Source organism: Psittacula echo (assembly GCF_963264785.1).
Source record: "Psittacula echo genome assembly, chromosome: 1".
In the NCBI taxonomy this organism is placed as follows: Eukaryota; Metazoa; Chordata; class Aves; order Psittaciformes; family Psittacidae; genus Psittacula; species Psittacula echo.
Genome location: NC_137735.1, coordinates 155,601,919 through 155,626,009, shown reverse-complemented (window position 1 = coordinate 155,626,009; position 24,091 = coordinate 155,601,919). Strand labels below are relative to the sequence as shown.

General features: G+C 37.8%; 1 protein-coding gene across 1 annotated transcript in view; it reads left to right on the top strand.

Annotated features, from left to right (window-relative positions):
- CNTN1 (contactin 1) overlaps nt 1–22,132 on the top strand; it is a gene marked incomplete at both ends in the record, with an annotated part of 137,298 nt that extends 115,166 nt beyond the window's left edge. The window contains 4 exon segments of the mRNA XM_080631191.1: nt 4,039–4,225; nt 6,035–6,147; nt 7,288–7,444; nt 22,053–22,132. Coding sequence (XP_080487317.1) covers nt 4,039–4,225; nt 6,035–6,147; nt 7,288–7,444; nt 22,053–22,132 — 537 coding nt within the window.
- Nucleotides 22,133–24,091: the final 1,959 nt, after the last annotated feature.

Genomic DNA, 24,091 nt, shown 5'->3' with positions numbered 1-24,091 from the left:
AGGAGAAAGGAGCAAAGGGCAAGCTGGTGCTTCTATGCTGTGGGCAAGAAGAAAGTCTTGTGCTCTTGAAGATCGGCTCTCCCATCAGTCCTGAAGGAGCCATAGGACAGGGCAAAAATAGAGAGGACTGTCTTCTGGAAGATCAAGGCTGCAGATAGTTACAACTGAAGTTGTGAGGGAAGGAGCACTCAAACTACATTATAAAATTCCAGTGAGCATGTCTGGAAGGCTTTGTCTCTATTGGCATCAATAAATACTCCAGTATTTATTTTTTAATTACTCTGCTGTAACACAGGTTAGCAAAATCCCTCATTCACCAGAACACCTTCTCAGTTCCATTTTCGTCTTTATTATTACCTGAAAATTATATAATTGACCTTGTAAATGACAGAGTTTAAAAGGTGGGGGTACCCTGAGCAAAGTACCTGAAGACACAATGCATTTCACACCAGGAGGAGTCAGATTTTCTTGACACTAATACATAGTGTCAGGATGATTGCCCTCATGGTGATGAGTGTGAGCTGATACATTTTGCCATTACAGAGAGGTATCCTCAACTCACACTTAAAGGAGAGATAAAGTATGAAACCTGTCTCCATCCATACAGAGAATTAAAGATTTATGAGTCCTTACAATAGCTTCCTAAGAGCCACAGCTCTTTAGTGTGTGCAGTACCAAAGATGCTATCCTTATTTCCTGCTGCTTCTATGCAAGATATGTTTATTTAATTAAACCAATGTATCACTACTCACCACCATAGTCCCCCGTTTACTGAAATATGCTATTAATATTCTTTCTTAATTTGAGTAAAGTATCCCTTTTATGTTTCTCCCTTGTAAAACTTTCACGACTATGAGAGCTGTTGTTTCATGTTTAATATGCAGAAACAACTTCTAGTGTATTTCTGTATATTAAAATTTGAGCAGAGGAGAGGACCATGAAAGAGTATTTTTCTTTGACTTCAGCACAGAGGACTGCACTCATTCATGATGGATAAACTATTCCTTCCTACAGATCACTGTGAGCTTATCTCCTACAACAGACTTTACAGCTGTGGTAAAATACCATCCTTTGTCCCCTGGGATTCATGACCAATAGATTAACTAGGTAAATTCAGAGCACCAGGAAAAAAACAAACTTAAGTAAAAGATAGAGTGGCTACCGAGCAAAATGGAAAATGTGTCTTCCTGAAGAAATGGGGCGTTTAATTCTAGATATCCACAGAGGTTAGAGAATGGAAGAAATTTCCAATTTAGTTCAAGAGTCTTTTAAATTACTTAAATAACAAGTGAGAAGAGAAATGTAGAAATAAAGAAAACAGTACTTTTTCTTAGCCCTCAAGAGAGTCATCTAACTTCAATTTTTTTTTTTCTTTTCCGAGAATAGTTACAATGACACAAATACGTAGATATGACTGTATTTTAAATGAAAAGGTAAAGAGGAACATTCTGAGTGTACGACACACAGCTCACACACTGTAGGAGCAGTCAAGTCTACAACATTGCAGCCAAGAACAATAGTATTTGAGATTTAAATTTATTTTAATTTTTAAGTTATATTACTTCTGTCTGAAGTGTAATATGCTCTCAGTGAAGTAATTTACATTTTCATTCATTGTTCTCACTTGTCTTGTTTTATGCTGTATATTATTTGTTACATTACACCCTTAGCATCACTGTAGTGCAAATGAACAGTAGGATTGTAGAAAGTTTTGCAAGTCAGAAGTATTCAAAGGCTTCTGGCATATGCCCCATGATTAAGAAAAGCTTCACATAAAGTATGTTTACTTTAGGTAAAACAGCTACTTAATTAACATAGTGCAACATACTAAAACTGAATTAGTCTTCAATAGCCAGTTAATATCAGCAGCAAAGATACCACTGGTATCGTCATAGCTAATAAATTTTCAGCCACCTAGAACTTCACAGACATCCCTTTGCTGTACACTAGAAACTTGTTTGGACTTAGGGGCAGAGATAGGTATGACAACCTCTAGCTCCTGATGTACCTGCCCTCTCACACTTGTGTCAGACACTTACGGTTAACAGCTTATGGTATACAGCTGGTTGCATTCAACAACAGCAGCTTATCTACAACCGTTTCTTAATCACATAAAAGAAAATTCTTATTTGAAGATGATAGTCAGACCTTCAGCTGAAATGAACATGCCGGTTTCAAATTCATCAAGTGGAGGTTATCACCTTGCTAGAGAAGCCTGCATGATGGATAGGGTGCACATTCCTCACTGGCTTTGGGGTAAAGGCTGTTGACTCAGTAAAATAGCCACATTGATAAGTGTGAATTTCATGAGTGTGAGTGCCCAAATTACAGTAAACTGATGCTTAGGATACATAAACACTGTTTAGGACATATATTTATATAACTAAAAATTTCCTGGTTTTGCCTGCTGAAAGGCAGGTATGCATACTGTATTTAAAAATCAGAGCCAGTTTGGCTGCAGATAAAATGTGATTATCTCTACACTAGGAAAGACTGAGAAAAGCCATTAATATATTGTCACATTTATAGTAATCAGAGTATGAGTAACCTCTAACACTGATGGATAAGACTGAGGCAACAAATATTAACAGGAGACTTCAGTATTTAAATGAGAGTAACCTCTGCATATTCATGTTGGATGTTACCGTATCCAAAGATATTTTGAAATAGGTGAAAAGAAATCCTCTACTGCACTTCTCATTCGGCCACAGTATGTGCTTTATAAACATTTTTATAAAGCATTTTAATTTTAATGTGAACAAGAGATAACAAAATCTTGCCAAGCAATGGTTGTACCCAAGATTTGTAAAGAGGAGAACTGCAGTATGAGCACCTTGACAAACTATCTGCTTTTCTAGCCTATAATTTAAATGAAATTTCAAGGAAAACTAATGTCAGCAGAACAGATACTAAAGCAGTTGCTATTTAAAAGATAAAATAACAGGATACCTGATGTCACCAGTCAAATCATACAAAGCATGATCTTTTCCTAGAGCCTGAAATTACCAAGAACATTAACCTCTTCCTAAAAAAAAAATTAAAAGCTCCTCATTTATCATACCCCAGAATCATTATGAAGACAGGCAGAAGCTGAGGAGAAATGTTGGGAGTAAAAACACTTAAAACCAAACCGTAATGGGCATGGCTTTCCACATTTTCAGGTTAGTGCAGTAATTTAGTCTTATGCAAATGGCTATAAGCCAGACAAAACCCAGAGACTGACAGTGTTTTACTCTCATTTCCATCTCACAAAGCTGTGCAGACTAGAACCCTATGGAGTGGCATCTCTCCATAGGAATTACTCTTCTTTGAACTGGAGCTTTGTAATGTCTAATGAGTTAAAGTAGAATGGAGCCATTTCTTGGGAAAAAAAACAAAACCCAAACAACACGATTTCCATGTACAATTAATTGACTTTGGATTGTAAGATGCTGCAAGCTTAAACTGATGCTTTTCCCATTGTTTAAGCATTTTCAGGTTCTTTCTCGTTTACTTTGACAAATATCTTATTGTACTATGAAACCTGATTGAATTTAGCCAAAGAACTTCAGAAAATAGTTAGGTAACAGGTACCAGACCTGCACGTATAGATAACACAGTGAGTACTTCTCATTCACTAGATAGAAGTACAAAAGGATTAAATTTGTAAGACATTTTAAACAAAATATTGTGGAAATATTAGTAGAGTTTAGTCTACACTGTAGTGTAGGAAAACAATAATAAAGTTCAGAATAAAATGCTCTAATAAAAGAGCAAGAAGAAAATAGTCTTGTTCTCTGAAGGCATTATCCATCTCCCACACTTTTAGCGGCTTAGCTGAAAACAAGTTAAACCACTGTGAGTGTAAAATCTAAGTTTATTTCTATTTCGTTAACAACTTGGTTAAAATCAGACTGTAGAAGGAATTTCATGCCATTGCTGTTAGATTCCTTTAAACTTGTTTACTACCCAAAGTATAGAAATATCCAGCAAAATCATGTTTTATAAAATTTATTCATAAATTTGTGAAGCTTAATCCTTATATTTTCTTGCTTACAGATTCGTTACTGGGCTGCTCATGATAAAGAAGCAGCTGCACAGCGGGTACAAGTGAGCAATCAAGAATATTCAACCAAACTGGAAAACCTGAAGCCTAATACTCGCTACCATGTAGATGTTTCTGCCTTCAATAGTGCAGGCTATGGACCTCCCAGCAGAACCATTGACGTCATTACCAGGAAAGCACGTAAGTAAATGGAACATTAGGTTAAATATAAAGTCATGTACTGCATTATTGGATGTTGCATCATATTTTCAAATGTGGCTTCTCATTCATATACCAAATGTTCTCCCTTTATGTGGTATCGGTTCTTTGTCTGAAAATTTCTACTAGAGTCTCCTTCCTCTCTTTTCCTACCACCTACAATGTGGATATCTTACAGAAGGCTGAAAAGAGACCGAAGATCATAGTCTTATAGGATGGTCAGCTACAAAGTCAGGTCAGGTTGCTCAGGGCTTTATCCAGTTGGATCTTGAAAACCTCCAAGGACAGACAGTGCACAAACTCTCTGGGAAACCTGTTCCACTGCCTGACTTTTTCTGAGCATTTAGTTTGAGCCTGTTTTAATCAAATTTGTGCCTTTTGTCACTCGTCCTCTTGCCATGCTACTTCGAAGAGCCTGGATCCTTCTTCTTGATAACCTCCCTGTAAAAACAAACACGGTCTCTTATGTCCCCTCCAAAGCAGTCTCTTCTCCAGAGTTAAAAAGCCCATCTGTCTCACCCTCCCTTCACAGGGTGAGTGCTCCAGCCTCCCACCAATTCAATGGCACTCTACTGAACTCACTCAAGATTTCCAGTGTCTTTCCAGTGTTGAGTGGCCCTAACCTGGACATGATATGTCCAGCTTAGGGGCTCTTCATCAGGGACTGTATCGGTAGGAGAAGGGGTAACGGGTTTAAACTTAAATGGGGGATGTTCAGGTTAGATATAAGGGAGAGGTTCTTTACTGTGAGAGTGGTGAGGCACTGGAACAGGTTGCCCAAAGAAGTGGTAAATGCTCCATCCCTGACAGTGTTCAAGGCCAGGTTGGACAGAGCCTTGAGTGATATGGTCTATTGTGAGGCGTCCCTGCCCATGGCAGGGGGGTTGGAACTAGATAATCTTAAGGTCCTTTCCAGCTCTAACCATTCTATGATTCTATGATTCTATATTACAAATGATGAACAATTCAGACCAGCTATTACTTAGGCAGCTATAAGCTGTCTGTCTCTTATAAGCAATAGTGAGAATGATTCTGGCAATTAAAGTGTGACCGATGCCATTTTCATTAACAGAGGATCAAGCAGCCTTGAAAAGTGGGTGTCTGAATCACACCCTTGAACTTTCATGCCATAATAGGTTTCTGAATATAGCTCCTGACTTAATGAGGATACCTAGTACTAGCATATGCTGGGCAGTGTTCAATTAAGGAATACGTCTTGTGTATTTAAAACACACTTATATGGGCTAAAAATATGTACAACTCATTTGAGGATTTCTGTCAGTAAATAGTATTGTGCAACTTGCACCTGCAGGGTTCATTTTGGTTGAATAAGACTTCATTTTATAAGCTTATCGTGAGAAATACAATTAATGAATTCTGCAGTGGGCTACTCCAAGTTCTACTGAGTTAAATGCTATAGAAATGCCTTTAAATGGTTAATTAAATATTTAATCTCAATGAATAAATATTACTTAAGCCACATTTCTGGGAGGTTCCAGACGTAGTTGCATGCCAGCAAACACACATGGTCAGCAACATATTGAAGGGTAATGTTGGCCACTTCCATTCTGGCAACACAGAAATACAAACCCACAAAGCAGCCACTGCGCAAGCCGTCCAAAATTGCCTGGCTGGAGCTGCAGCAGTTCTTTCCAAGAAGACGACTATCCCTTAATCATTTAAAGATCAGCCTAATTTCCCTTTTAATATTTTTACATGTCTTAATATAAATGTCATTGAATGTTTATAAAATCTCATTTATGTGCATATTATACGTATGTCACTTTTCAGCTCCAAGCCAGCGTCCAAGAATTATCAGTTCTGTGAGATCTGGTTCAAGGTACATCATCACCTGGGATCATGTGAAGGCTATGTCAAATGAGTCTGCAGTTGAAGGATACAAGGTATGAAAATATCTTTTATCTTTTTGTATCCTACATGAGCTGTATTATATAGGCAGTGTTGAATTTTTATACCTAACTTAAGCATAGTTGCATGCTAAAAGAGATTGCAGACATCAAGTGGGCTTAGGGCAAAGCCAGAGGGATTAGGCAATACGATGAGAAAACACTTGGGCACTGAAAGTCATTTGGGTGGTAAACCATAAGCTGGGAAAGTTTAGTTCAGGGACTGCAGCAACCAAATTTCCCATATGCGTACATCTATTGTCTGTTGTCTAAAAATAATGCTTAAAAAAATGTACACTTTATAGTTTTTCCTTATAATAGTATGCATTGTTCCAGCTTTCTTTTCACATCTCTAGGTGAGCTACAGTTCCTGGAACAAGAATTGTTTAAAGCCTGGAAAGGTAGAGGAAGGAAGGGACAATTAACATCATTAGATGCAATTACTGTAGAACTAGAGTAAGTGTGTATGCTAAGTATAGGGTGTATAGAAAGCTTCAAAAATTAATTCCTGTTTAACTTTGCTGCTTACTTGGCAGTAAGAAAATGGATATTGTGTCTTACATGTACAAATTTTGCTTGAGGAATTTAACTGCTCCCTGGGAATTGCTGACAATGTTTCACAGAGATGATTCCAAAAGGGATGGGGATATTTCCTAAAGGTCCCACAAGACATATACCATCACAATTACAATAGTTTAACATCGATAGAGTTAATAATAAAATTAATAATTGTTTCATTTATTAAAATAGTAATAAATTTTATGTGGGAAAACCCAGCTGAGTTCTTAAGATTTTTGTTTGATGCTCTTTGCCACATGCATTAGTATCTTAGAGTCATAGAATCATCATAGAATCTTCCATCATTTAATTACTTGTTTCAAATGTAAGGGATGAAATTATTTTTCAAAGGTGGCATAATTTTGTAACAGATAAAATAATGAGGAAATATCCTTTCCAGATTCACCCTATGTAAAAATGGAAAAATTAGTATCAGCCACTAAGTTTTGGTATGTATATATATAGGCTTCATATATAAATAAAAACTTAATAGTTTTTCTTTGACACGTTGTATATTCGTAACTGTGTTTTCATGGAAATGTAGCTTTTCAATAACTATGCTTACTATGTCTTTACCAGGTACTTTATAGACCAGATGGACAACATGAAGGCAAGTTGTTTTCAACTGGAAAGCACACAATAGAGGTCCCAGTCCCCAGTGATGGTGAATATGTAGTTGAGGTCCGAGCACACAGTGAAGGAGGAGATGGAGAAGTAGCTCAAATAAAAATTTCAGGTAAGCAGATAACTTCCTTTCTTCTTTCCCACACCCCTTGGAAATCTTGGACTGAATATTTTGCTCTTGCATACTATCCAGAGATGGGTGCTCCATTCCCATCAAAACTTCCAAGAGGCAGCTCTTCAGCATTGTCTACGTTGAGAATAAGGGTTTATCTTAGAATATTTCTGAAGACTCAGCAGTCTAGCTCAATCCTGGAGGCACTGCTAATCTTCCAAATATGAGTCTGTTTCTACTGGTGCCTCCAGTTAGGCTGCCACTTCTAGTATGTGTCCTACAAGCATAACTACATGGTGCAGGCCTCAGGCTCAGGATGTCAGCTTGCAATAATCCTGTAGTTCCTTGTACCTGCTGCCTCTTATCTCATTCTTTTGTCAGCTGCCACTAAGGAAAGTAACTGAGAAAAGTTAGTGGTCCTGTGTGATCCATAGACCAATTGCTACAGAAGTTCCACTTTTCAGGGAAGAGAAAAGCTGTGACATGAAGGGATAAATAAGCAACGAGAAATGCGACTTACTCTAGAGTGGCTGGGATGATTGGTAAAGAGGGGAAGGGAGCATGCCTCAGGCTGATTTAACTTGTGCTCAATGTTGACTTAATACAAGTTCAGACATAGTCTGCACATCTTTTTCCTGTTAGTTTTGTAATTTAAGTAGTGCCTTAACACACAGTTTGTGAAGTAGAATATATGAATAAACATCAAGGACTTGGACAGTGTCTTTGCAAGGTTATAATTTAAACACTTGCATTGTATTTGTCCCTTTTCATTCAAAAATGGACTTGGGGAATAGTAAGGATTAGACATCAACAATATTCTTGTCACTCAGTGCAAGCATTATTATATCTTTAAAAAAGCAATGCCTATGCTATATTATCTGTGTACTTTGAGAGAAGCTTCCCATTCCTAAAGGAATGGACCTCCAATCTGTTGGTTTTCAATAATCTGTACAGTTTATATAATCTAGTCTGAACTCATGGGTATCACCATTTTTGTTTGTGTGAAGCGTCTATTCCACTCTAGATCAAATGGAATCTAGAGGTGGAGAATCCATCATTTGCCATATACTTTGTTCTCTTGATTAATCACCTGACATGTTCTTGCCTAAGTTTTTATCTATATTTATCTGGTTTGGGGGTCTGGCCATTGTTTCCTTTAATAGCTTTTGTCTAGATTAAAAAATCCTTTTTGATATGTTCTCCCCATTAAGAAATGTAGATATATCTGCCAAGTGACTGATTAAATGCTAAACACACTAAGCGCCTTGAATTTCTTCATGATAACATTTTCTTCAGGTCATTAATAATTTCAGCAGCTCTTCTCTTCCCCTCTCCAAATTCTGAGAATTTCTTTAGGACCATAGACATTATATGCAGTTTCAACTCTGCTGTCTGTGGAGATATTCTTACCTCCCTACCCTTGCTACTCCCGTCATTATTCATGAGGTATTTTCATTAGTCAGTTATTTCCCCGCACTTGGCTATAAAATGATATTCATATTGCTTGTCCAACACCAGCTCTAAATCCTTCCTGGAATCCTTGCTTTCCAGTGTACAATGTCTCATCCTGATCTGTGTGACATGTCTCTTTTTTCCTTAGTGTATAATTTTGCATGAGGCCATGATGAAGCACAGTTGGTTTGAATGGCTTAAGTTTCCATGCTTTCTATATGAATGGGTTGTTGGCATCGCTCTCTACTACTTTACCATTTTAGTTCATGTACACGGTTACTTAGCTGTTTACTTCTGGTTTTGATGAAAATTGTTAGGTTGCATTTGGTCTACTACTGTTCATTGTGGCATTGTACTAGAAAATCAGCAACCAGTCTTCAATAATTGTGTTTTGAAATCTGACAGTGACTGAATTATTAATCCCTTTAACATGCACTCTGTTAATTCCGTGTACCATGTTCTATGAGAATGTCTTGGAGTACTAATCAACCACTCTACAAATGATGTAATGTGTTGTATCATACTCTGAGGGAATCACTAATAACATATTTTATGAGCTGCAAAAAAGTTGGAGCAACCTCTATCCTTAGGACACATCCTAGGTCATCTTTCTATCATACGTATGTAATTGTCTATCATCAGTGAGGTGCAAAGACCTTTTAGGTAGCAGCAGATTGATTACTTCCCAGACTGGAAGCAGAGCCATCATTTCAGTACGATGTTGAGCCCAAGCTGATCAGTCTTGCCAGTAAGACCTGTCCCAAGTGTGCTTGTCCAGAGTTAGCACCTCTGGGAGAGTTAGCACTCTACAAACACTAGTTTGTAGAATTTTCTATTACTCTCTCTTCCACACTGCAGACAAATTTTTAGCCACAACTTCTATCATAGCCCAGCTAGACAGAGGGACTGTTCCTCTAGTGGCCTAGATAAAATAGCATTCTGTGGACTCAGTTTAAGAAAGATTCAAAAAGGGACAAATAGCAGGGTAATCTCTTTGGAATGTGCAGTATACAGAGAACTGTGCAAGCATTTCAGGCTATTTCTGGGCTCAAACCATGCTTTTTCCAAAAAGCATAATGAAGCGTAGTTTCAACACCTAGTTTTGGTCTTAAGGAAATCTTCCAGTAGTGCAACAGGGTTTAGAATAATTGCCCCAGAAGGGTGATGACTGGTGGTAAGATATTGAGTAATGATGATTGTCCTGGGTTCAGCAGCAGCAATCAGTTTTTCTTCTTCTTAGTAGCTGGTGCAGCGCTGGGGTTTTGACTTTCGGCCTGGGAATAATACTGATAAAGCCGATGTTTTCAGTTGCTGGTCAGAATGTTTACCCTGACCAAGGACTTTGTGAGTCTCCTGCTCTGCCAGGGAGGAGGGGAAGCAGGGAGGAAGCAGAGACAGGACACCTGACCCAAACTAGCCAAAGAGGTATTCCATACCACAGCACGTCATGACCAGGATGTAGAACTGAGAGTTCTCGGAAGGGCTAGAGCTCGGCGGGGTGGGGGCGAGGTACCGGTTGGTGAGCGGTTGTATTCTCTTCCCTTGTTATTTCCTTTATTATTATTACTATTAGTGGTAGCAGTAGTGATTTGTGTTATACCTTAGTTACTGGACTGTTCTTATCTTAACCCGTGGTAGTTGCATTCTTTTGATTCTCCTCCCCATCCCTCCAGGAGCGGAGGGAAGATAGGTGGGAGGGAGAAGTAGACTGCGTGGTTCTATTTTATGGCCTGGGCTTAAACCACGACAATGATTTTTCCCAGAGACTTGCAGAGAATAGAAGATTCAGTTTGATAGGAATGTTTGTTCTGGTGGTCAACTGGACAAAATGGAACTTAGATGTTCACAAAGAGATGTAAACAATTGCTAAGGCAAAACAGAAGGCATCTTATCAAACCATTGCCTTACTTGACCATTAGGCATCTGATGCCAGAATTTCCAAACTAAATTAATTTCCTGCATAAGTCAACAGGGATAATTAAGCAACTAGGGCAGAGTTTCAAAATAGCCTGGATGCTGAGCACGAATGACCAGATCTTAGGCCAACTGGAAGGCTGCACCAAAAAGAGACAAATGTGTAGAAAACCTATGTGTCTTCCAGACTGGTGTTTTCCTGACGTTCGCTGGGTATCAGATCCAAAATAATCTATATAATACACCTGATGTCTAAGCTCCCATTATTATCAGTTGTCATATGGGGTGTAATGCAGAAGCTTAAGGCAAACCTGTAGCATCTGAGATGGCCCAGATTACCAATGAAATCTACACAGTGCAGGCAAGCATGACATGATCTACAGAGGACATGAGGTCTTCTAGATCAGCAGCTGGAGGCCAAACAGGACATCAGAAGACATCTTTTGACCTATATTTCAGGCATATGATTGCACACTTTTGCAAACCAAAACCATTTCCTTGATTTTTGTGACTGCTACTGCTGTGCTAGGCTACCATGTTGTTAGCCTGTCGTAGATGTCCTCTGAGCAATTCTTAGCACCTGCTGAATTAGGTGTGAATTAGGGTAAAGTAGAAGAACATCTAGTTCAGGAACCCTAACTGGCCCTCAGGTCTTTACTTAAGTATTAAAAATACAGCACATTTTAACTAACAATTATGTTTGAAAGTCAAATGTAAAACAAACTAGAAATAGATGTTATTTCTAGCTCAACCCCTTTTCTAAGAGAGAGTCCTTCTTTTATGTTTTCTTCATCCTCTACCTTCTCACAGAAAACCCAGTCACATGCTGAAGAGGGAGGCAAACATCCTGCAGCAACTTTACTCTCAAATAACCAGTCAGCTTCCCACAGAATACACTGTTTTAGTTGGGAATGACATAAAGGAAGTTTATCAAACACAGCAATCTCACATGCATTTCTTTTTATGGAATGTCTTGAAATATACATGCTCACAAAATCCCTCTCTGTATATACGCTGAGCTGCCTTTCAGTATACAGCTATAATCGGTGTAAAATACAGTCATGAACTTCTGTATTTTACTGGCCAGTGCCCGTTGTACAGTTAGAGGTTTGGGGATATTTTTGAAACCCATTATAGTAAATTAATGAGCTACACAATTTAAATTCATTCTTGAAATACCACAACCAGCTGAAGGCTGGAACTCCTTGTTTAACCAATGGAGTCTGTTTCAATGGCTAATAATAGGCTTATCTGTTTGCTTTGAAATATATTAAAAGCTCAAATTCTTTTTTTTGTCTCTTGCATGCTTTTGGATTGCAGTGCTTTGTAATCATGCTAATATTAATGTAATCAAAGCAGTCTTGCAATCATTAGGAACTAAAACCATATGGTGTTTGTTTTTTTCTCACTTCACTTCTGTAACTGCGCTGGCCTCAGTGTAATTAATTTATGCCAGAGTAAAGACAAATAGAATCAAGCTCTCAAATTTTAATGCAGGATGAGGAAGAATGAAGGATAACTTCTGATTTGGGAAAATATTGGGAAAAAAGGAAGGTGTACCTTCGCCTTCAAATATGAAATCAGGTTAATATCTCTGTTTAAATAAAGACATGGACAAAGAATAATTTATGTATTGTATATGCTTATAGCTGGAGAACAAAATTACAGCTTCTTTGTGTTCACTGCACTTATATATATACACATATGAATTCCATTTGCCAGAGGCATGTTTTAGGATACTGAAAAACCATTCACTTTGAAGTATAGCTTTTTCAAAGGAAAATGCAAAATTTTTGGCCACAGTAACTCATACAAACATTTTATTTTATCTTTTATTTTCCTTTTGTGTATTATTATTTAAAGGGGACATTGATATTTATTGCACATATTAGTATCAAGTAAATCAAGTGATCATTCACTTTTCATGTACAATCAGAATCTTTTGATCATAATTTGGAAATGCCCATATGTTTCAAATATGGTTGTAGTAATAAGAAAAGAGGAAAACACAGGTAAAAAGCATAAGTAATGCTGATGAAAGCTGTCCTCTAACTGCCATGGCACTCCTGTGTTACTGGTCTTGGAACTTATGGATCTGTGACAAGAACGCAGCAAAAAGCTTCTAAACTAAAAATACATGGAAATGTATTTCAAAAGAGCTTTTCTCTAAAAGAACAGTATTGTTCACAATCCATTTTCTGTGTCTCATGGCTCATAAATTAAGTAGAAAATACTCAACTTGGTGCATAAATCTGCCTAAAACAACCTATTCAGTTCTCTGGTATTTCTCTTCATTTTCCTTCATCATCACATTTCCTTTCATCACAGTTCTAATTTATTTGTACTGCTTCCTTCCAGTACCACAGGTTCGACAATTCCAGGCATTACAACATATTTAGTGCTAGAACAAGCATTTCCTTGAAAAGCCATATTCTCCTTAATTTTGATTTCTTTTCTTTCATGTATTCAAACTCAACAGGAGGACAGACTGCAGAAATGTTTTCATATGTATTTACATTTTCTTAGTTGGCATTATCCTATAATGATCCTGATGCTGTTTTGTCATTTATGTTCATTTGTAAAGGAAAGCCTGGATACACACAAAGTGTGAATACAACAAAATTTTATTTTTAGCCATAAGGCTCATAACTAAGCTGTGCTGTAGTAGTTGACAGGATTTATAGCTACAAATTGGATGTGTGTATACATGGATTTAGAGCACAAGAGAGGTTTAAGAAAACAATATCACAGAAGACGAGAGCAGGATAGGTTACTCATTGTCAGAGTCTACTGACAAGACAGGAATACATAGCTGCTATACATCAGGAAAAATGTCCACTGCCTTGAAAGGGACCATGTAACTTCCTCCTGCTTTCATCGTCAGTCTGGTTTTCTACCTGCCTGTTTGTGTGAGCTTCAGAACAGCCTGCAAAATCCCCGCTGGCAGCTATTGCACATTCATGTGAAGGCATGAGAACTCTGCTGTGCCTTCCAACTGAACAGAAGCTACAGAGTAGCTCAGGAGCTACTCTGACACAAGTGAGAAAGAATCTAAGAGGAAAGTCATATTTTGAATGCCACTGGTTTGTTTGTTTTTTTCCTTTCCGTGCATCTGTTACAGACCATGGTCCTCACTAAAGCTGGCCCTACACTCCCAGCTTCAGGAAGCTACTAAGCAATGCCTGAACAATATTTACTTGATGCTGTGTCCTGGGTTCAACAGTAGCAGTCATTTTTCTCCTTCTTAGTAGCTGGTGCAGCACTGTGTTTTTGACTTTCAGCCTGGGAACAGCATTGATAAAGCCGATGTTTTTAGTTGCTGCTCAGTAATGTTTACTCCGACCAAGGACTTTCTGAGTCTCATGCTCTGCCAGGGAGGAGGGGAAGCCGGGAGGAAGCAGAGACAGGACACCTGACCCAAACTAGCCAAAGAGGTATTCCATACCACAGCACATCATGCCCAGTATATAAACTGGGGGCAGTTACCCGGAAGGGCTAGTTCACTGCTCGGTCGGTCTGGGTATTGGGTGGTGGGTGGTATTGTATTCTCTTCCCTTGTTATTTCCCTTATCATTATTATTATTGGTGGCAGCAGTAGTGATTTGTGTTATACCTTAGTTACTAGACTTTTTATCTCAACCCATGGGAGTTACATTCTTTCAATTCTCCTCCCCATCCCTCTGGGAGCAGGGGGGGAGGAAACGCAGGGAGTGAGCGAGTGGCTGCATGGTTCTGAATTACCGGCTGGGCTTAAACCACAACAATGGACAAAGGATTAGTCCTTCTTCCAAGACACTTAAGTACTTTCTTTTCTGTTTTCAGCAGTTTGGGTGTTACCTACCAGATAGTGACTGACTTTTAAAATATTTAAGGGGAAGAAGAAGAAATGCTGGTGAACTGAGCAGTCAGAAATAACTTAATATTCAGCAAGCTTTTCATTTGCACTGTTTCAGTAGGACCATCCATTAATCAATGAATTAGAGGTCTGACATTCAAGTTAAGTTTGGCTGGACTATACTTCTTCATTAATTCGTCCAGTCATTGAGATATATCACACAGGTACTTTCAGGGTTTTTATTACACCAACACAGGAACACCATACTCCTTCCCTTTTATGAAACAAAATGCTTGGTATTTTATATACATTGTACTCTACATTAGAAGAAGATGGAAAAAACCCAGAGGATATTTATTTAATTCTCTTATGTTTAAATGTACCAACATAGCAAAAAACTATTACAGAAAAACTCACAAAGCTCATGGAGTGAATGCGAAGATTAGTACTTTGCTTTAATAGTGTAATTCCTTTGATGTTTAATGATTTAATTTAATACAAATGCATATTCTGTTTACACCTCTTGGTAGGACATTTAGCTATTGAACTATATTTATACAGTATTTTTAATTGCTTTGAGGAATCAAAGCCAGACAAGTAGTGTTTAGAGTGATTTAAAATAATCTTTGGAAGACACATCTCATTAATTTTTTCCACTTAATAATCTAGACATGAAGAAGGGAATACTTTCTAGTCATGACAATTCTTATGTTTTTTAATTTTCAAGAGCAAGATGTGGAACTGCCTTATTCAAATTCTTATGGTATTTTTAAGTTTAGTGGTTAACAATCTCTCTTACTTTTATGGATGCCTGGAGTGGTGGTGTACTCACACCTCTCAGTTTTATGCATCTAACCTAGCCAGACTCCTTAGCAAGGAGGGTGATTCAGAAGACCTAGGTTAGACGTCTGCTGTAACACACCTTTTGATGAAACCTCTCTTAAGAGAACAAAACCCAATGATTCTCTGACAAAGGCTGCAGTGATATTTTTCTAGTTACTTCAGTGGCAAAGTCCAAGGAACTTCAGAAACACTCTTTGGTAGTAAGGAAGGTGCACAGCTCCTTAGTATAGTATTAAGAGAGTATCACAAAGTTTAGCTCCTTTAATAAACACCAAGGCTTGGCATGGAGCAGAGGGACAAGCTAACAGAAGCACATAACTATAGAAAGGGCAGTTACAAAGATGACGAATCTGGAGTCTTGGTAATGGTAGATGATACAATATAGGGCAGTGGCCAGAAATTGCAATCTGAGAGGTTCAGGCTGGACATTAGGAATAACATCCTCAGAGGGTAGTGCAGCACTGGAGCAGGTTACTTAGAGGCTGTGAGGTTTTCGTCTGTGGAGATTCCTGGGACTCAACTACACAAAGCTGTGGCTGACGACATCCAGTGTTGGCGACTGTCCTGATGTGAGTGGGAGGCCAGACTAGACAGCCCCAGAGGTACAATCAGATACAACCAGGCATGTTGTACTCCTGTGAACAGTACAGTTTGTGTTGTGATTATTTGGCAGCTTTTATTCCCATACAAATAGATTTATTTGATGCTACAGATAAAAAGAGCAGATAAAATCACATATTTACTAGCTTGAACTTACATTTAAAGTGCCAGCGACCATACCAAATACTTGAATTTTTGCTGTCTATATATATTAAATGGTGCATCTTGTTACCTACTGAAATGCGCTGTCCCTTTTTCAAAATACTTGAAGGACTTCGATGTAGAAATTTTCTTGCCTTTAAAGACTAGTGCCATATATTTTACTTTCATTGTAAAATATAAGTGCTCCTGTAACTCACAGAGTTCATGTGAAGTACAACTGCAACTGTTGCCTGGGTCACGGGAGGACCTCCAAAGGTTTCTTGCTATTATTTCTTGAGTATACTGCTTTCAAAGAGTGCATTTCAAAAGTACTACCTGTGGTCTTCTATATAATTCTCCATGCTAATGAATCTGTACTGAACATTAATATGTGTGAAGGGGAAGAGGTATCAGAGAAATAATCTACGTTTATTGACAGTTAAATAATAACCCCACCAACTGAAAACTGTCTCATTTTCCTCAGAATTCAAGGCACCTGTTCATTTTGGCAGTGCAGTTCTGTAGCAAGGCCAGAGTCAATGGAAGAAGCCCTTGTTGCTGCCTGACCATACTGCCAACACATCAGGTGCCACTGTGAGAACAAACCAAACAGTTTACTTGGCTCTGGCAAATGGATTTTCAAGGAGGAGAAGAGAGATGAGCACCATGGGGTGGACAAACCACCCAGACCATCAGCAGCACTTCAAATATGTTTTTAATGTTCTCTCTCATTTTCTTGTAATAGTTTTAAAGCTGTTAAGCAGATGCACAGCAAACCTTAACATGGCGCAAAGCATGGGCAGATGCATAGGCAGCATTATTTGCATCTTGTACATCTACGCTGCTGCAAAACAGTAATTCACAAGGTTGCTAATTACTCCATAGCGCCCTTCTTGAAAGGTTTATGGCACAGGCAAGAGGAAAATTTCCTTATGCCCAAACAAAGGTATTCCTAGACAAGGGAAAGTTGGACCCATGACTTAACAATGGTGCCAGTGATGCAAGATAAGCATATTCTAATTAGTTCAGTTATTTTCCATTTACCATGAATAAGGACAGCAGAATTTGAAGCATGTCAGCTGATACTACCTATTTCTTTTGCAGCAGTCTTTCATGAAGACAGTATTTCCAGCTGGGATAAGTGGAATTTCTTTTCAGAAACCAGCTGACAGAACTACAAACCCACCCACTTCTTTAATACAGTTTAGTTTAACCTGAAGAAATTACATTTCCTCCCTTCCTGCTTTTCTTTCTTATGTGGGTAAATATGAAAACAGTCAGAAAACAAATATTAATGAAGCCTAATAGATGCTAAATAAACAAACAAATGAAACAGGCAAAAATCCTTTTTTTTATTCAGGTGGCCAATTTTTTCCCAGAGAAGTGGACAAGCTTAGAAGCAAGGAGAAAGAAAGTATGAGAAGACTTTGCATTTACCTTTCTTAAAGTAAAAAAGGGAGGTATAAAAACAGACAGCCTTGATGAAAGATCAGTTCTTGGATCCTGGACCAAAAGGAGAATATTATTTATGGGAAAATATGCAGGAGTTTGCCCATTCTTTCAGAAAAAAAGAATCTATTTTGCAAAACAGACACAAAGGCAGACTCATTTTCTAATAACAAAATTTACTTTGCAAACTTAAACCCTTTATGACTCATATAAAATACCAGTCTTAGTAAGAAAAACTCTTTTCCTTCCTCTTATGAAATGTATGTACTTGTATCATGCAATGTATAATTGCAGTGAGTGTATCATGCAGATAGCTAGCCTGCATCTTCCTGAACAATTTGTGCAGCACAAGAGGAGTGCATCTGTAGAGGGAAACAGCAGCATTGAGGATCCAGTACCCCACTGTATGCTCATGTCAGGTTTTACTTAGCACTACCTCTAATCCAGTCCCACACAAGGCATCCAAGACAGCTCTACAGTGCAAAATAAACCCCAATAAAGGTGATAGCTGAGATACTCACTTTAAAAACACACTCCTTGTCAAACTAGAACAGTCATGTAGATATCCTCCTTGCTGTTCAGTACCTAGAAAGTAAGAAAACTGATGTAATTTAATACAAATTAATTGTTGAACTCTCTTTTCTGACAACAAAAGCAGAGAAAGAGTTTTATCACAATAGGATCAGTTCATGATTAGCAGAGGAATAGCTTGTAGTTTATGTATGTTGGCAAGGAAAACCCTTCCACTGAAAAGGAGAAGTTATTCACGTAAGACAGCTTCACAGATGACCAGTAACTAATTTCCTGTTTCACAGATCTGATGAAAGTAAGATTTCTAAACAGGCCTCTAGACTTTTTTCTTTTTTTTAAATCCAGTATAAAAACATACTGATGTTGGGAAAAGGCCAAAAATGTCATATCTCAAAGATAAGTAATATTTAAAGAAAATAATGATGTAAGAAATTGTTACAAAGGTTCGGGAAATACATCAAAGTCTGAACTGTTTTAACGCCTGTTTCATTTGGGCATTAAATTGATTTCATTTCTTTTGAGTATAATTGGAAGACTGTTGCATACTGTTCAAGATGTCAGTAAAACCTAGGATCTCCATTCAGAAGTAAAAGATTTCATCCTAGACTTTACGTGATCGAGGTGGCAACACAGTATTTAAAATACAAATAGAAAGCTGTGGATTAGTGGGACTTTACCAGGAGTTCCTGTGATATGTAAAGATCTTGGTGAAGGAAAACCTGTCCAGCAGTTGTTCTCTTTATTTATTCAGATAAGCAACCACTTGTGAGGAAGGCTGCTGAGAACAGGAGACAGGTAAAAAGTTAGGTTAACTGCTTGCATCCCATACAAATGACGTTTTATTTTAAGCTATATTCTGGGTACATTTTTCTGCATATAGTTTAGTCCTAGGCTTAAAAACATCAACTACAGGAACTCTACAGCAGACAGTAGTTGAGGTCTCCATGGGAATACTGCAAGGTTTCACAACTTTTGCTTGGGGCTGTTGTAAAAAACAAAACAACCAACTTCAAGGTGTTTTTCATTGTTTATTTGAAAGAAATGAGGACTCTTGATAATGAAGCCTACTTACAGTGTGTTAGAGTGAGTGGTAGTTAGGTCATGTCATACTGATTTGGTTTTGGCCTTGACTTTTATGACTGCAGTTTGCAATTGCATACACATGAATACACAAGATGCTGGTTGGGGAGAGAATGAATCTTTAGGTGCTAAATATATCCATCTCGTACCTGGCCAGACTTCAGAAGGAGCTTAATAATCCTTCTGTTTTAATTTATGTCCACATGTTTATTCGTACATATTCATTAAGTCTTTATCTGGCATTTCTCTAGTTTTTAAAGATTGTTGAAACTGACAGATCACTGCACAGCATTAAATCTTGTAGTCTGTACTCAGGCAAAACTTATATTAATTTCTATTTATGAGCTGTAAGAGTGTACTGGCTGTCATGCACTAGCAAATGGTGTTTCCAATAAATTATGGTTCCTGACATGGTAATCTAACAAGGAGGTGGGTAATCTAACAAGGAAAAAGAAGAGATGATATATTTAGGGTGCATTTATCCTCCTAATGTTCTGTTAATGTGCTGTCTAAAGGTAGGATTTGCTTCACTGCAGAAAGCTGTTATACATATATCTGCAACAGTGCTTACACCTTGTAAGGAACTGCTGTAAAGGGCTGAATTGCTAACTACTAATTCTGGAGCCAGCAAGCACATCTCAGGAGAAGATTTATTATGCCTTTCTCTTTGTAGAATAGTTGCACGCAAATAGAAATGTCCTCATACTTGCTCATCACTCACTTTCACTCAGCAAACTTTTTTTCATGTTTTCCTTCATTAAAGGCATTCAAAATATGAATTTAGTTATGCCTTTCCAGCTGCATTATCCTGGTCTGACAAAGGCAGAATACATTTTCTGTAGGTATTCTTAATTATGAAATCTATCTCGTTGTTTTGGGTTTTTTTTTCCTATGGCTATTATTCATTGAATTAAAACCACTACTTTGATATTTAGGGATAGAGACTACAGAAAATATTCGCGTGTTTTATAAATCACTAAAAAGTATAGATAAATATACCCCCATACTTTCACAGTTGCCGATATGTGCAGGTTTTACGTATGAGAAAATATTTGAACATACATTCCTGTTCATCTTAAGCATCAAATTCCTCTGTTTATGGATGTGTACTATAGCAATCATCCAATATTTTCCTTAATTTTTTCTTTCACTGAGGTGGATATACTGCTTCCTATGGAAAAATGTACTATTCACAGCAGTGTCCTTTTTACAGCTTGAGCTGATGAAGAAGGATTGGTAGGTCTCTTGCCTTGTTTCTTCAAGTGCTTGGATATCAGAAAGAGCTTAGGAAGAAATCTTGACTTCAGAAAGCATCCCTACAGCAGTAGGGGAAAAGACGGGAATGGGAGCAGAGAAGAGACAATCAGAAACAAGAGAAAAGGGGTGGAGCTTAGTGTGGGGGACAGGGCAAAGAGTGGAGCCACACAGGCACTTGATTTGAGCAAGGACCAGAGTCAGTAGGAGTGGGGTGGTGGACCTAGAGAATAAGAGGAATATGGCTGAAATCAAAAATAAATTCTATGAAAAGCTCTAAAATTCTGGCTTCGTGGCAGATGTCGTGGACTTTCTCCCTGGTGAGAAACCAGGAGCATGTAAAAATGTTTTATTTTAACTTTCTGTGGTAGAAACAGGAGAGGGAATAGTTGTCTCTGTCTTGGAGGCTGTCTTCTGAATATATCCTTGATGAGTTCTGCATAGAAGTTAATTCATGGATTAGGAGACACTGCCTTTCAGATCTGCTGCTGTTGAAATCTGTACCATTTGGTTAGTGTGTTGCATTTTCAGTATGTTTCTTCCTCATTCAGAAGAACATTTGCTGGAGAGGTGTCCAGTGGGATGGTTCCAGTAGCTCCTTCGGACTGTCAGCACTAGGTACAAGCACTTCTGTCCTTAGCCTGGGTTCAACAGCAAGATGAGCAGTAAGCTGGGTCCCATGCTGCCCACCTACACATTACCATCCTAACCTAGATGAGCCTGTCTGGGGTGAAAGAATAGCCTGTTCTCCAGCTTCTTTGGCCCATCTCCAAGACCAGCATCGATGCACAGTCCAGCTGAGTTATTTTCTCATATAGATGCTTCTTAGCAGGGAGCTGGACCATGGCAACACAGCCATTTAACATAATAGCAATCCTTACGTCTGTTTGCCAGAAAGAGTTGTGTAAACTTGGTAAGCTGTTGATTAATATTTTTTGTCTTAAAATATTGGTTTAAGAAAGACCTTTGTGACTTCAGCAGATGTAAATGGCACGCTGCTAGAAGTCAGCCATCTGGACTTTGTAATCTGGCAGGTAAACAAATGGACCAAGCTCTTTGACATCTTTCAGATTATTGCTGATCATCTGAACATTAACATTTCCAAAGGTGTCTCTTTGCTTCATCACATTTCAAAGACTCCATTAATTTTGTTTTCACATGTTTAAATATTTATTTTGACCTTTTACCTCCTCCTATAACCTGCTGGCTTTTTGGACCAGCAAAATCAAAATACACTGGTGTGTTCTGAATGGTCTTGGGGCTTGTTTAAACATGCTGCGTAAACAGCTCTTGCAGAACAAAAGAGCGTACTGTGTATGCTGTGTACCACTGTACTCTAGCAAGCCTCTGTCCATTCCAGATTATCCATGCAGGTAGGGGCTGTGCTGAGATACACCAGGTGGTTTTCCAGTCTTCGAACTTTGCATTCTTCTCTCATCCAGGGTTGTTCCTCCACCAAGTAATGCTGAAGTAAGACCAACACCATGTTGTTATCTGTTCAATGTGCAGGTGCCACTGCTGGAGTACCGACTCTGCTTCTGGTCCTGGTGGTGCCTACCCTGGGTGTCCTCGCCTGCTCGGGATTCTGAATGTAGCTGGATTTACCTTGTCCTCAACCTAACACAAAGGACTCCCTTTGAAGATGAGGACCATGACTTTTTGATTCCTGTGGCACCATCTTAAGCCAAATAAATTACACTTTAAAATAAATTACCCTACCAATTTCCTATGAACTTTAAGAGGACTGAGGCATCCAGGAACTCCTTCATGAAGTAAATCAACTTTTGAAAGGCTAAGAAATCTTTTTAACTTGTTCCAATATGCCTTATAAAACACTTATGCTGATCTGTGACAGTTGCATGATTTGGTCAAATGGGGCAAGTTACAATGTTAAAACCCAATAACATAGGCTGTACAGTGAAAGTAAAATCACCATACGTAGGTGCTTTAACTTGAATAACAAATTGTGAAATATAATAGAGATTGAAATGTTGATTGTATGTGATAAATGTAAGAGTACTACGTCTGTCTGTACTATCCTATATGTTTTGTGTACTGCATATTTTTGAATGGCCCCCTCATCATTTATTGGGATTACTGGTTTTTAGAGAGACAGTCAAAGCAAAAACATTTCATTTTTTTAGAGCTGCATTTCTTGAGGCTGTTGGATAGAATTTGAAGAATGAAATAAAAGTCAGTGACAAGGATTTTTTTATTTTAAATATGTTCAGAAGACCCAAGACGTGCATAGTGTTTTCAGCTTAAAGGAATTTACACGTGCTTCACTGACACAGGATTTACCATATTCTTTTCTTAAAACAAACCTTTTGAAAAATTCCATTATGGTCATTATTGCTGATTTTAGGAGTCAAATGTCAGCTTTCAAGGAAGCAGCACAATGTATTGGTTTTGATTTAATATTATTACTAGTATCATTAATGTAGCAATATAACACTTAGAAGTCTGGAGATGGAGTCCATGTTAAGATCAGCCAAGTGGACCATGAAATGATAGGAAACATATGTTATTTTTTAAAGTGAAAAGATTTAAAATATAAAAAAAGAGAAAGATATACCATAAATGGCAAAAACAGAGTAGCACAGTAAAAAAAAAAAAAATTATATTTACATTTTTATGCTGCAGACACCAGGTGTTACCTTCCTGTAATGAAGGCAGACATTTGGGAGAATTATGTGCTTTTTCACTTGATATTATTCTAATGTTCATAGTGTTGTAAATAAGAGTTTTAAAGTTCTGAGACCATTTCCCTATTTGATAGAGTACTGAATGATCCAACTGTGTGTTAGTACATGAAAGTCAGATCCGAACTGTTAGTCAAAGTCAAATGTTTACTATGGCCTTTGCAAAATGGGAACTCTTAGAGATAGCGAATGTTTTTGTTCTGACTGTGTCTAAAGTGTTTCAGTGTTGGGTTTTTCATTGGTTTGTTTGGACCTTTTTAATTTGTTAAAGAAATGCACATTCCTTTCATTTTCCATGGTGTGCTGGGATTTAGTTTGAGTGTGAATGTTGAAGAAACACGGTGATATTGAATCAGCTGGCTCAAGTAATAGTGCAATGTCTGATGCTTCAAGAATTATAAGCTTTGAATCATATTTTATTAGCACAACCTTGCTAGCTACTTAGAAATAGATTTTATCTTTTTAGAACTGATGCTGTAGAGGTCCGTAATAATATTTACATGAAGCAAAAATAGGTCTATTAATAATTTACACCCCCCCTCTTTAATTTGTATAATTTTGTACTATATATTTACATGTAAAAGTGTAGAGTCTTCATTAAGAAATATCAGTAATACTGTTTTAGTTTAATTTTAACTATTTGTTACAAGATGAAAATTTTTTAAATAGGTGAAAGTGATAACTTCCCTATAGAGGAATGTCAAAGTGTCAAACACTACTGAGTTTCATAAATTGTATAATTATTTGAAAGAGCAATGAGCTGTCTTCATACGTAAGAAACTAATACGCTGTAAGCCTTCTGTACAAAAAAAAAAATGTGGTTTATTGTGTTTCACTTGGTTTGGT